The sequence below is a fragment of the Magnolia sinica genome, chromosome 8, assembly GCF_029962835.1.
Source record: "Magnolia sinica isolate HGM2019 chromosome 8, MsV1, whole genome shotgun sequence".
Lineage (NCBI taxonomy): Eukaryota > Viridiplantae > Streptophyta > Magnoliopsida > Magnoliales > Magnoliaceae > Magnolia > Magnolia sinica.
In genome coordinates, this window is record NC_080580.1 from 70,354,498 (window position 1) to 70,369,271 (window position 14,774).

General features: G+C 39.9%; 1 protein-coding gene across 6 annotated transcripts; it reads right to left on the reverse strand.

The window, feature by feature from the left end:
• Positions 1-2,081: 2,081 nt before the first annotated feature.
• LOC131253406 (inactive receptor-like serine/threonine-protein kinase At2g40270) lies at positions 2,082-14,519 on the reverse strand. Of its 6 annotated transcripts, XM_058254378.1 has the most exons (10): positions 14,317-14,519; positions 13,555-13,690; positions 9,631-9,702; positions 8,583-8,645; positions 8,502-8,540; positions 7,845-7,985; positions 6,972-7,441; positions 6,182-6,372; positions 5,164-5,296; positions 2,082-3,163 (listed from the first exon to the last, which is right to left on the reverse strand). In XM_058254378.1, the coding sequence occupies exons 1-10, from the start codon at positions 14,408-14,410 to the stop codon at positions 2,562-2,564; spliced, it is 1,941 nt and encodes a 646-aa protein (XP_058110361.1). In that variant the 5' UTR covers positions 14,411-14,519; the 3' UTR covers positions 2,082-2,561. The 6 variants fall into 6 exon arrangements, with proteins under 6 accessions (XP_058110361.1, XP_058110359.1, XP_058110362.1 ...); XM_058254376.1 differs by having other exon boundaries at positions 8,502-8,645; positions 14,317-14,518; XM_058254379.1 differs by having other exon boundaries at positions 6,972-7,393; positions 8,502-8,645; positions 14,317-14,517.
• Positions 14,520-14,774: the final 255 nt, after the last annotated feature.

Sequence of the window (14,774 nt, forward strand, 5' to 3'; positions counted from 1 at the left end):
CAGTGTATGCAATAGATGAGCAACTCCTTTCTCTCTACACAAATCAAGTGCTACATGTACTTTTCTTTCTTGCGGACATTAGCATGCCCTAATGTGAAATTTACTTTTAAAACTGGGTATTAAACCTACACACAATGGTAATGTGTTGGTGTGTGTGAAAGTGGTCATGCGCAAGTGTAATTTTAGTCATTGCTCGAATTTCAATTAATGAAGGCTTCGCACCTTATTTTACCAACTTGGTTTCAACAACATAGTTTAAATACCCTAAATCGACTTGCCTCAATATCCAGTCGGGTCAGGTTGACTCAAAGACTCGATTTAACTCGATTCGAAAATGTCATGCTTCTGGAGTCACCAAATCCCATCCCTACATCTGTTTGATAAAATTCCCTTCTCCATTCTCTTTTCCCTTTTGAAGAGAAGAGAAGAATTTTCAAGTTGATCGTATATCTATCTCATCCTTGTGATATTTGTTTTGAAAAGGTTAAGTAGTGGGCTTTTTGTGTAATGGCCCATCTGAAGTGGGCCTACTGTATGAACGTCATCTCATTGCCATGGATTCAAAGTCTATGTTAGCGAACGTTGGGCCCCACCTAGGGCACTTCAGATGAATGGCCTACGTCAGCGAACTTGCATCCCCACCTGGATCACCAAATTGCAGATCTCAGCAAAGAGATAATCTTTCTCACATTCCATATCTGGCTTCATCTCAACAAGTTAATAGCATTTGAGATGAGCATTTTCCTAGTGTCATAGAAGCAGAAGAACTAAATAAAATGGACCCAAAACATGGATTTCTACATCGTCTGAGTTGACTCGACTAGACACCACAAGTCTCATGAATTGCTGGGGTGAGTCACGACCCGACTCCAAACCCAACAAGTCAGCACGAGTTGCCGAATAAAATACAAGCTGGAATTGGACAGCTTTTAAAGAGTTGTATGGAGAAAATGGGCCTTGTTTTTTACTCAGGCCCACCAAACCCCAATAAACTCAACAGCCGATCCAGCCTGCCCACCCGACCGGATCCTTCAGTCAAAAACTGAAAAGCTTGACTAGATGTTCAGACTAGCTGGGTTAACCCGAAGACTCCGCACAAATCAACTGGATATTTAATAATTTAACTAGGAAATGATTGTATTAATAACATACGGTCAGAATGTAGGAGTATAAACTAATGGCCCTATTTATAATGAATTGTTAAATATCCATTTGACTCAACGAATGAGTCGGTTCAAGGAACATCAAGTTGACCAAGTTGCCAAGTTCGACTCAACGAGTCAAAGCCAAGTCTCACTTGTCAGCAAGTTTCTTAATATGTCAGCTTGAAAAACCGCCGAGTTGATTCATCTAACTTTAGAATCGAGTCGCCCAGTTCTAGAACTATGAAATATAGGGTCCCCAAATGGACTGATTCAGCAGTAGGGAGGGAGGTCAACGGCTCTGATTTTGAACTGGTCGGGCCTCAAGCCCTACTTACAATATTTGAATTTTTTTGGGTCTAAGCTGAGCACATCCACGACCAGCTTCATCTGTTTTGGAAAATTCCTTGAAAGAAGCTTAAACAAGTGGAAACAATCTCAATTCCGCATGGCCATTGCTATGGACCAATCGATTTGAGGCCCACTAAAATCAATGGCTGCTCTGTGATGCCAATAGACGGCCTGGCCGTACTGGGTCCATTGACAGAAATACAAGGTTATGATTTCAACCCATTCTAACTGAGCTTTTCTAGTACACATTCACCTCACCTTGTTGATGACCTGACCTGAAAATTATGCAGTGCAACAGAAACCATAGAAGGCGTAAAATAAAACGATCATCGCTGGATGAAATGTTGCATGTTCTGGCCCACATCATCAAGACAGTGGGGCCCACATGTTGCATGGCTCGGATATCCCACTCACAAGCCAGGTTTGCATGTGTAGCTGCCTGCAGTCTCAGCAATTGAACAGTCGTTGGGATTAGATATCAACAGCTATGTTCAAAAAATCCATCATGTCCCATGTGAGAAATGCACCCCGTGGACACTGATCTAGATCCGGCGGCCTCGAGGCGGGACCCACCAATAAAAAAACAGATAAAAGAAGAAAGGTATATTCATATTTTGCATATTCACATGCCTCACTCAACAAAGTCCCCCCAGGGGGCGTAAAACACTACACGAAGCTCCTCTTATCTATGGTATACACAGCGCCTGTTATGGCTAAGAGTATGATTTTGAATCCTACTCTCCCCACACATGCCAAACGTGCAACATCGAGGCCTTTCATAAGGTGGGCACCACCATATATCATGACCTCGAAAATCAGGCACATTACTCATGAATCGCAGAACAAGGACCATTGACCAAGTCTCTTTCTCAACCATCCATTTTGTTCATAGATCTGATGAGTGGACTGGCCTCTTTTTCTGGCTTGGGGTCCACCCTGATGGAAGAGCCAGATCTCACATGAGCATGCTGAATTGGCATGTGTATGGCATAATATATACAGGTATCACTACTGCAAACTAAATACCCACAGCTGCTTCTAAAGCTAAAACAGCAGAAAGAGAACTACTTAGCTTGCATCAGAAGTAGAAAGAATCTCAAGCTCTGCCCACCAAAGAGGAGATAGCTTTGGAGTCGCTGCATCCAGCGTCATTCCTGTAATTTCTCTCAACCGAGCAGTCACCTCCCTCATCGACGGTCTCTTCTTTGGATTGGGATTGATACAAGGTAGTATCACACCTAACAGTGCACTGGCCTCCTCCTCTTGGTAAGCTTTAAGGGTGGGGTCCATCAAGTCACTGATGGGCCGTGCCTTACTCAGATAATCCAATGCCCAGTCAATCAGTTGGCCTTCATTCTCTGAAAATGGGAGCTTACCCGACATCATCTCCAATAATACCACACCGAAGCTGTAAACATTGTGTTCCAGTTCTGATGGCGACATGTTTGAGAGCTCCGTATCATTCGAACGCTTCTTGACAGTGGTCACCTCATTCCAAAAAGTGAATTCGGATATCTTAGCCGCGTAGTCATCAGATAGATAGACAGTCTTTGATTGTAGATTCTTATGGGCAATGGGTGGATTGAGCTGGTGCATGTGGTCAAGGCAATATGCCATTCCCATTGCAATACGCAGCCTTGTCGCCCAGTCCAAGTGTTCGGCTTCTTTTACTGCAGTGGGCCAGAAAAAAGTCAAGATCAGCCATGGCCAAGTCTTCATATTTACTAAGGAGATTGTTCATCGGGTAGAATTGTGTTAAATTATATATGATGACAAAAATATGTGACTGAAAGAGAACTCCCAAGTGAGCATGTGCTATAAGTGTCCGGGTAGCCGCTCATCAGGCCGGCCCAACTGTGTGGATGACCTGACCAAAACAGACTTTCAAGTGGGCCCCCAGTCAAGGATGGTGGAAAGAAGTGCCAAAGATCTACATTCAACGAGGAATCGTACATATGGGACCACCAGAGGAATGGAACATCCTGATTCTTGGGCCTGATTATCTGAAGGGTGGGATCAAGTCAGGTGTTGCCCGAATGGTCTGCATCACATGTGCGGATTATCAAATCTTTATAAGCATGAAATGCAGATATTAATGCACTTCTACTAATTAGTAGCCAAGCAAGTGATCGTCTGCCAAATGTCAAGATCCAATTATTTCTCTAAATATGAGATATGCTGATTCCATCATTTGGGGACAATCTGCTACCAAGAAATTGAGGAACATCGATTGCTGGGGCTGTTAATGGGCTGCATATGGGTGCACCCGTTTCCAGACCCGACTAAGGGAATCAGAGCCAGATCCTGTTAGGTCCAAATCATAGTGACAAATCTTGTTCAGAGCAATTTCTCACACCAGGAATTTCTTGGAAGATTTTTGAAATTTTATGATTTTCTCGTGATATCATTGGGAAAATCTCGCCGAAATAAAATATTACAAATATTATTATAAATTAATCAATGATTTTAAAAAACATAGGTATAGAATGATTTTAAAAAATTTAAAATCATTGATTAATAAAACATATATAAAATGATTTATTTTAACTGTTAAATAAAGTTTGCTTTCAAATCATGATATATTTGTGAGAAATTAAAAACTGCCAAGATTTTCAAAATTTTGCAATATTATCATCATAATATCATTTGATAAAAATCCTGGGAGAATATCACAAGATTTGAAAAATCTTGACAATATTTGCCACAATCATCCATAGGAGGTACCAACCTGAGGTGTCGTGTCGGGTACAAGTTTGAGCAAATATTAGAATTTGACATGGGTTTTGGATCTGGAATCGGTCTTGACTTGTGTCTGGGTCCAGCCCCAGATTCAGGTCTATGCTACAAACATGCCTTTTGTATCGATTCTAAATAGCAATTACAACTATAAAGGATAAAAGGAAAAAAATTCACGTGTTCAGGTACCTGACGGGAACTGAGTTGGGAACTCGACCTGACCTGATCTCTAGTCAGGTTTGAATCCATTGACCTAATATATATATATATATATATATATATATATATATGTGGACCACAATCTGGATCTAGATCCGATTAAATCGGATCAGATACTTCGGGTACCCACAGATTCAGCTACCCATTAATAGCGTGATTGACGGTCATGACACGAGGAGGAGAGGAGGTTGTCCTATTAAGTTCCAAAAGAAAATGGACTAGAAACTTACATGTGGGCCCTAGTTTAATCCCTAGCTCAATAATAAGTCCGGTCCATTCATCAGGTCGGCCATGAGTTTACCAAATAAAATGGATAAATAATTGACCAATGGAATAGACTGATTTTGGGACCAAGGCATCCAAAAGGTTGGGACTGCCTGATGAGCATCTTGGATCTTGCAAATGCTTAAGACATTTGACATGGGTGGCTGCAAGTCCTTTGACAAGTCCAAACATGCATGTATCATTCAATTTCCTCTGCCTTGAAATAATGCTTTAAAAAAAAAAAAAAAAAAAAACTGATAGAAGTGCAAAAAGCGGCAGTTAAAGAAATGTATTTGAAATCTGAAAACAGTACATCAGCACTCGTCAGAATATATAAGAACCGATGTGCGACCAACCGATTGAAAAATGATCCACCAAATGACAATACAAGTTCTACAGTAAATCAGTGACGTTTTCCAGAAAAAGAAATCACGTGCAGAGAAATACTCACTGTGTAGATGCTCAAAGAGTGTTCCATTTGGGGCATACTCGAAAACCATCATCCTTGTGAAAGGCTCCTCTTCTTTGCAATACCCAAGTAGGTTCACAAAATTCTTGTGGTTCACTTTCGACAATGTGTCTATCTGAAACCACAGCCAAGATCGACTGTTAGAGAGAATAGAAAATACTAAAGTTTTCACTTATATATATATATATATATATATATATATATATATATATATATATATATATATATATATATATATATATATATATATATATATATATATATATAAATAAAAATATATACACACACACACACGGAAACGCTCACCTGCGAACCAGTTCGTACGTACTACGTACGAACTTTTTTGAGAACCCATCCTACGTGATGTGGATCCAAAATCTGAACCGTTCATGTGAAGCAGCACCTCGTGAAACCCCCTGGGCCCAACTTTTACTTTGATCTAAAACTTTGATGGCCCATGAAAAATGAAAACAGTTTCCTCCCTTGATTTGCATTTCTCTTTTCTGTGGCCCACCAGAATTTTAGATCAGGGTGAAAATTTGTCACATGAGGTTTCATGGGATTCCGCATCACATGGACCGTTCAGATTAGACACCCATGACACGTGTGCAAAGGTGCGCACGTGCGTAGGTGCGCATGACTATATATATATATATATATATATATATATATATATATATATATATATATATATATATATATATATATATATATATATAAACCAGCATTGCTTCAGATGGGGATGACCTTCCAGCAATCTATGCTGTTGGATCTGGTGGGTCCCACATACTATGGGTCATACCATAATACCACCCTCATCAGTTAATCCTATCCATTCAATGAAAATGGACAATTATGACCTATTTTAGCAACATGGTTAGGATCATGACAGGCAGATTTTTTGGCTATATAGCAAAAGGGTAGGGCCCTCATTTACGTTTAATGGCCCAAGCAAACATTCGACCGAAATGTAGAGTATCATTACTCGTCCTTAAATCACCTTCTTCCTGAAGTGGGTTTCTAAATTTTTCGACCAATCCTTGACAGACGCCACAGCAGTAGACGTCACCGCTATTTCAACTCCATTTGACAGCGTCCCTTTGTACACTTTGCTATCCGGTGAAGAACCGATAATGTTACTGAAATCTTCACAAGCAGCTTCAATCTCCTGTCGTTTGAGGCTTGGTACACCTGAAATGCAAACTCCCAATCATGAACATGGAGAAACAAATTGCAATAGTACAAGAGTTAAAACACACAGAGGAAACATGAAATACCCGACCAACCATTTGGTCAGCCCAATAAAAAAAATTTGCATGTGGAACCCACCATTTGGTGATCGAATTGTTTGTATGTTGGGCTTCATGGTTGATGGGGGAAACCCCAAAAATCTCCCCTTTCAGATGATCCTAGCCCTCAGACTGGGGCCCCACCAATGTCGAGACATCAGTTATAATTGTTCATTTCCATTGAATGGTTAGGATCATCTGATAGGATAGACATAAGGGCAAGGCCCATACCAAAAATCTCCCCTATTAGGTGATCCTGGCCTTCTGACTGGGCCCCCATCAATGTCGAAACATAGGTTTTGTCCATTTCCATTCGATGTTTAGGATCATCTGGTAGGATAGACATTAGGGGAAGACCCATACCATGATGTCACCTATCAGATCAACATCCTGAAAGTTGGACTCAACAGGGCCTAAAACATAGTATCATTTCTTTCAACAAGCATCAAAAAATTCCTCACATGTAAAACCAGATATCCACATGAAAAAGAAGAAATGAACCTGTTACGAAGGCTTTCTGCAACTGCCCACTTAAACCTGTGGCCCAAGGTCTGACGGTCACAACTTTATGTTTTCGACAAAAGAGAACACCTATGATAGAAACGGTAAGAAGAAAGGAAGCCCCTAAAACTAAAGACATCTTCCACAAAAGCGTATGTTTCTGTGATCCAGAAGCTGTGCTCCCTAATGGTGACGGACTTGCAGCGGGTGAATGCACTGGCGACGAAAGACGTGGTGGTGGAGAGTCAGTAGTAGTAGTGTCCAATGGAGCAAGGGACGGTGGCAGCGAAGGTGATGGAGAAGATGACGGTGATGAATGAGTGTGATTTCTTTTCTTATCACTTTTGCCGTTGGACGGAGCAGATCCACCCTCATGCTCCAGCAATCTCCGATTGCCAGCATCTTTAACTTCCTTGATATTCCTGATGGATATAACAGTGGTAGGAAGAAGCCAACATGAAAGAGAAATGCTACTCTGAGTTAATCACTCTCTCTTGATTACTGCTATCCAACGAAGTTTACTTCAAAAATATCAGAGCTTCACCAAGAACATGCAAAATGTGGCAATTTTGCACAACGTCTAAGCCATTCATCACATGGGCCCCACTGTGGTTGTTGTCTGAAATTAGGCCAGTCTGGTCATCAGGTAGGCCGCATATGTACATTGAATATGGAACATTGGTCGATCTGGTTTCTCATACATGTGTGGCCATCCTGGTGACCCGACTATCCTGATTTTCAGGCACAACACAAATGATGAGACCCACCTGATAAAACAGCCCAAATCTCACACACATGTGCCACATGTTGGGAGAATTGGATTCAGTTGATGGATAAAGCCTGAAATTTAGATGCAATGACGAGATAATCTACCTTGCAATGTATCTTTGGTTCCAGATTGCTTCTCGTGCAGCATCAGATAGCATGTTCTCATCAACGAGAAACTTGGAATGCATACTGAGCTCATGAAGTTCAGCAGACATGCTATTCAAGAACCTGTTGTGGCTGAGGAGCCTGCAATCCAAACCAGCACATGGAATTAATACAATTACCTGAAACAAAGGGGAATAAGAAAGAGAAAAAAATAGTCAAAAGAGGACTGCTACTATGATGTAGATGCCCCATGTAGTTCCATGAAGTGTACATCAAACATCTCTGCCATACATGTGGATCTGATGTATGGTGATCAGGACCATTGATTTGGAGGGGCACAACATAGATAAAAAAGAAGAAAAAAATCAAGGTGAATTGGACTATGTTAGACATCATATTAAAGGTCTGAAAAATGTACAATAAATAAAGAAATGATCAATGGTCCACATTCAATGGGGAAAAACTGATGATGATAAGATGTCACTGTCCAATCACTAAAAATTTTGGCCTATGGCACACACTTGTGGCCCACCAAATCAGTGGTCCTCATTTCCATACAAGGGGGCCATGTCAATGGTGAGTAGCGCATTTCTAATTTCAATGAACAGCACATCATAATGACATTTCTAAAGTCAAGATATAGTAGCGACAGCTCACAGGATTTGAAGGGACAAAGCACTGCTGAGCTCAGATGGAAGTGGCCCACTAAGATTATTGTTTCCCACATCCAATACCTCTAGCTCCTTCAGTTCTCCGATCTCCTTGGGAATGATCCCAGAGAAAGAATTATTGTGTAAGATACTGCACAGAGACCAACATTGAGGCATTTCTAACAAAGAACAGAAGCAAATAATGAAAATGCGTCCCTCATGAAAACAGATAACATATCAAGTTGATTGCAGTCATTTATGAAACCAAATAAGTGGACAGCATTTGAAGATCATATGACTTTTAGTGTGAAAGCAGTTTCTCCCCCACTATGCCAAAATCAACCTCTGCATGCAGCCACATATGCCAAAATGAAGTAGGCTCCATGTATAGATGACCTGAACTAAAATCAGGTGGGTCCACACATCAGGTGAGCTGAATGTGGATGTTGAATGTGGACTGATGGCAATTTTTCTTTTTCAAACAATCCATCATATTCCAACATTCTGCCCACCTGCTGATTGACCGTTCCAATTATGAGCTGGGTCCTCTATCAGATAGTGGGGCCAACCTTGCAAATGGGCATTCCACATGCGTGCCATGTGGCATGTAGAGGTGCACTTTTATGATGTCTTCATAGAAATAAGATAATATTATTAACCATTCCGTCGGAATATTTTGCATTTGCAAGGACTTTCTGATTTTAGAAATAAGATATATTATTAACCATTCCATCAGAATATTTGGCATTTGCTAGGACTTTCTGATTTTATCAGAACTGAGTACTGGTGAATCCTTCGAAGTGTACAGTTTTCATTGAAAATAGACATTCTCCACTTCTTTTAGACACTGTCAGCGAACAATTGCCATCTTTCTCATAGATTATATCTTCATTTATCCACAATAACTAATCAATGAAAGCAATCTTCAACTTGTGGGACATTGTACTGAATTTTTAAATGCATTCTGTGAGTAACCATGCAAGCCACAGACATTGGCTGAAGATTCGTGCATGTCTAAATAGCGGGAATGTTTATTAAAATGATATATTTAGAGAAAGCGAGAAGCTATAATCAGGGATGTTTAAATATTCTGAGTGCATATCCTAATTGCTAAGCTCATGTATGCATATGCTTACAGATATTTCATGTGACTAAGTTTGCCGAGCTCAGGTGCCAGTGTTCCTTTGAGACAGAGATCTTGTAAGTTCCTGCAGGCAGAACAATCAGTCTTCAGAGAATTTTTTTACCTTTTATTTTCGAAAATAGACTACAGAGAACATCAAATATCAACAGTACCAAAAGTTAAGGCAATCTTATTGAGGTAATGTCCAATGAAAAAATGTGCTTTCTATTCGATACAACAATGGAACAAAGTAAAGCACCGATGCAGGACAGATGGCCTAAACTAGGATGATGAAAATAAATTAATTAACGGATTACTAGAGTAAATCAAAGCATAAAATAAGGTCAATCTACCACAAATCTAGATAAATCAAATATTCAATTAAGCTCAAGTTTGAGACCACATCACAATCATGCAAAATAAATCCTTACGGCTATTGATCGGAAATGGCCCAATCAAGGGTAGAACTTCCATTTAACATAGGATTCATTCTAGATTTGAGGATTCACTTGAGCTTTACTAGGGTTTGAATGGATTAGGGTTTGGATTTGGAAATAAAAAAAATTAAGAATTTAGGATTTTATAAAAGGTTAGGGTTAGGGCTTTATAAAATAGAGAAGAAGAGAAAGGATCAATGAGGGGGAAGCCGTTCGGCTGTACGGACGCTATACGGACGAGTCCATGCAGTGTACAGGGACGTCCGTATAGTCATACAAACGGTATGGTAGGGTTGGGTCGGTTTGGTCGGTGATGAGTTGGGTTGATGACGATGGAGTTAGGGTTGAGAAAGAAGATTTAAAAAATAAAAAAAAATAAAAAAAATAAAAAAATCAATGAAAAAAGAGGGTTTGAGAGAGAGAAGAAAGAAATACCTTCATAGGAATAAGAAATATAACATAGAATCGTTCTAATGGCTTCATAACAAATTCCATTCACATGAAGTTTTCTTGCCCAAAAGAAGCAATGTAGAGAAATTTCATTAAGTATGTTCATCATCTCAAGTTTCAAGTCTCAAACAAGTATATATAAGAAAACCTAAGCAAACCCTAAGTCTAGAACTATTCTTGACCGTCCGAATCTATTAACGGTTAAGATCAAAACATAAATCCCTAACAACATAAAATAAAACTAAAATATATAGCATAAATAAAGACGTGACACATGGCACAAGGATGATCTCCAACGTGCAATAGGTACATCTACATGTGATCAACTGCCTCGATGAATGTGGTCCAATGTGTCCATGGCTCGAATGTGTAGACTAGAATGTCTGTACACCCAAACCCAAGTCTCCTGACATATCCAATAGTCCGGATCACCAAACTGATGTGTCCAAGATATCCAATGGCATGGTCTAACTTTTGTAGCGTCCACATGTGGTCCAGGTCAGGCTAGGTGACGTCCAAATAGTCCAAAGACGTATCAATCAGTTCCAAATGAGCAGTAAAAAATACACAACCATGCATGTGGGGTCTTTAACGTGTCTAAGAACTCAAATTGGGTCCACTGGGCCCCATGTAATGATCATCCAACCATAATGAAACTAGGGTTGGGGCCTTAGCTCTCCTCCTCCTTCGATAAACTCATGTACGTGCTCAGATGCCCTCATTAGGCACATCTTAAGGTGACTAAGGTATTGATTGGTGGGGTCACATCACCATCATGGGATGGGTGATGCCCATCTCTCCTATCAGATGAAGAAGTGGTATTTTTTTATAGCAATGGTACAGATAGGGTGCACCTTTGGGCGACTAAACAATTGATTTTGGTGAGATTTGTCATGGTATGTCCCATGCACATCTCGCCGATCAGATGATCAAACCCAATCACGAAAATGGGTAATTACAACCGATGGTCTGCAATGTCGAAGTAGAGGGCTAGGACCATCTGATGGAGAAGTCTTCTTAGGGTGTCTTTCATCCACCATGGGTTCCTCCATATGAACAATTGGACCACCAAAAGGCAGGTGCCTTATGTCCTGTTTACTGGCATATCCAAGTGCTTTTAGGGGTCTGCGTTTCTTGTACATGTAACAGACAATGAGCATAAAAACATGGAGAAAGAGAACCACATTAACTAGATTTTAGAAACTAGACAAACACAATTAAAGATTTTATTATTTAACAACTACACTTGGGCTGTAAATGGGCTGGATTGAGGTTCGGTCAGGGACAACCTGGATCTGTCTCTGGATCTGAACCCACAAATCTGGGTACAGACCTAGATCTGAGTCGGACCAGGTCTTTGGGTTATTGCATCAATCTGACTTGTTGATGCTCTAGACATGTAAGCAGGAAAAAAATGCTACTGATGAAGAGGTGAGTGTAATTACAATTTGTCATTAAAGCATATCACTTGATATCGCACCCAGAGATCATCATCTTCATATCTACTAAATCTAGATCATAGCTAACTAACCCTCTACTCAAGAACAAGGATTGGATAAGATGCAACTAAAATTTAGATCCTCATTTGCATAAACAGTCAACGGAAGATGTAATTTCAATTTCATAACTGTAAAACTAAAAGCACTAGATTGAATTCATGCACAATACAGTCATTACAGAAATACGACTTAGCCATCTGGAGCATATTACAATCCACAGCACAGTTCAACACCACCATCACCACCACCACCATCATCATTACATGTGTCCCTACTAATTTGCATCACTTTAACACCTAAAATGAAGGATTAGATATGATTGGACTTGAACTCAGATATGCATTTGCATAAACCATTCACGGGCAGAGCAAATTCAACTTTGAAACACTAAAACAAAGAGCATCCGATCTAGTAATTGGTTGCAGTTCAGGCAGGAACAGTTGCTTATAGAATCAAACCTTTGGCATCCAAACCACAAAAATCAGCCACCATTATCATCTTAGCATACAGTCCCAAATATCAAATCTAGATCATCTTTAAAAGACCCAATATTGGAAATCAAGAGGCGGATAAATCAAAACTAAAATTTGGATATCACTTGCATAAACAATTCCAATAAAGTAACAAACTAGTGCATCAGGAGCAAACAATAGCTCATAGAATCACAATTCTGCCATTTGAGCAATACCAATCCCAACTACAAACATGTGTCCCTACATCCTAGCCATTAATCTAGATCATCTTTTTTTCTTTTTTTTTTTTGAGAAGTTACGAGAATTGTATTAAAATGAGAAACAGAAAAACAGAAGAAGGGAGCAGGGTTGCTGAGAAGACGGACCACATAAACTACCAAGAAGAGAAGATTACATCCCCTTAGGGAGTCTACATTAGTAACGCATTCAGTCATAAGATTTTTAGCTCTGCTTGCGACAAATACAGCCGAATTGGATCATCTTTAATGAACCCAAAACCCAAAATCAGGATGGCATAAGCAATTCATCCCCAACACAAACTCAACTTCAAAACTGCAAATCTAAAATCATCAGATCAAGCAATTTCAGGCGCAAAGATCATTTACAGAATTACTCTACCATCCAAGCATTCCACCCCACATCACAAACACAAATCATCAGCAACATAACATGCATTCATACCCATTCAATCGCGACCCCTTTAACTAACCTAACACCCAATAACAAGAATCAGACAAGATCCAACCAAAATTCAGATTCCCATTGGCATAAACAGTAACACAAGCAACATGATATTCAGCATGTGATCTAGTAAAAGTAAAGCATCTAATCAAGCAATCCACCACACTATCAGAGGTGAACGTTTCCTTAAAGAATTACAAATTTGCCATCTAAGCATGCCATCAGCATCATCATAACATGCGATCCTAGCCATTAAATCTATATAATTTTTAACATACCCACCAACCAAAATCAGGAGATGGACAATTTAAGATCATTTTCGATGGAAGCTGAACTTGGAAACAACAAAACCCAATCAAGCAATCCACTGCAGTTTCAGCAGTAACCAATCACTTACAGATTTACGACTTCGCCATCCACGCATACCACACCAAACCACAAACATGGGTCCTTGTCATCGTAACCGTTCCAATTCGACAGAGAACCGTACGGATCCTTCTCCACTCTCTCCCGAAAACTCAAGAGCGCAATCCCTGCAATCCCAAATCCATCATCCGATCCAATTCCAGTCCATCAAAAAAAAAAAAAAAAAACATACAAAATCAAGTAACAAGAATGCAGATCCATCCTTTTGATAGATACACCCTTTTCTCCGTTTTGCTCAATTGACTGAATAGTCAAAAGTAGAGAAAAGGGGCGGTTGACCAAAAAAGTTGGTGTAAATATCAATTCCACCCTTTTGATAGATACACCCTTTTTCCATTCCTGGCAATTAACTGCATTACCAAGCGTACAAAAAAGTCCAAAAGGGCGTGTCTATCAAAAAAGTGTGTGTAAAAATCAATTCCACCCTTTTGAAAAATATACCCCTCTTCTCCACTTTCATCCATTGATTGTATTCCCATGAGTAGAGAAAACCCAAAAAAAAAAAAAAAAACTGGGTTTAAACGTTGGATCCACTCTTTTGATAGATACACCCACTTTCTCCACTTTTGAATATTGACTGTATCGGTAAGATAGAGCAAACCAATAAAATAAAAAGGTGTGTCTAAATATCCATTCCAGCCTTTTGATAGATACACCCATTTTCTCGACTTCAAGAGAGAAACCCCAAAAAAAAGCGGGGTCTAAATATCAATTCCACCTGAGAAGAGCTAACCTTCTGAGTTGAGAGAGTACAAGCGATTCAAATTCAGAAGCAGCAAAGATAGTAAAAGAAAGAAATGCATCTCCAGCCTCCAACAGCTCTCCATTCCTCAGACCCAATTTGAATGAGTTTCGAAACTGATACGGAAGAATTCTGTAACAGAAATGAATACGATATGTAATCGGGTTTTAGTCTATTTGCAGCAGCCCGCGGGATTTTGTTGCTGGAGTCGACTTTTCAGAAGGCAGAGAGAGAGGCTGACGTACACACGCAATTCTACACGCGGGGCACACTTGTGAGATCTGTCAAGTGGGTCCCACGGTTTAGATACTCTGGTGGCAAAAGGAGGACACAGCTTCGGTGGATCCCTGAATGTGGAGCCCACCTTTATGTATGTTTTCTTATATCCACGCCGTCCAGACATTTTTACAGATCATTTTAGGGAAACACCTCAAAGATGCAGAAGATAT

What these genes read in the sequence shown, in the direction of transcription:
- LOC131253406 (XM_058254376.1), bottom strand. Translation starts at nt 14,410, where the DNA reads ATGGAGAGCTGTTGGAGGCTGGAGATGCATTTCTTTCTTTTACTATCT. An exon ending in GTACTCTCTCAACTCAGAAG is followed by an intron (nt 13,691 to 14,316) that starts GTTAGCTCTTCT and finishes TTGGGATTGCAG; the next exon opens with GGATTGCGCTCTTGAGTTTT. An exon ending in ACTCTTTGAGCATCTACACA is followed by an intron (nt 3,164 to 5,163) that starts GTGAGTATTTCT and finishes GGCCCACTGCAG; the next exon opens with TAAAAGAAGCCGAACACTTG.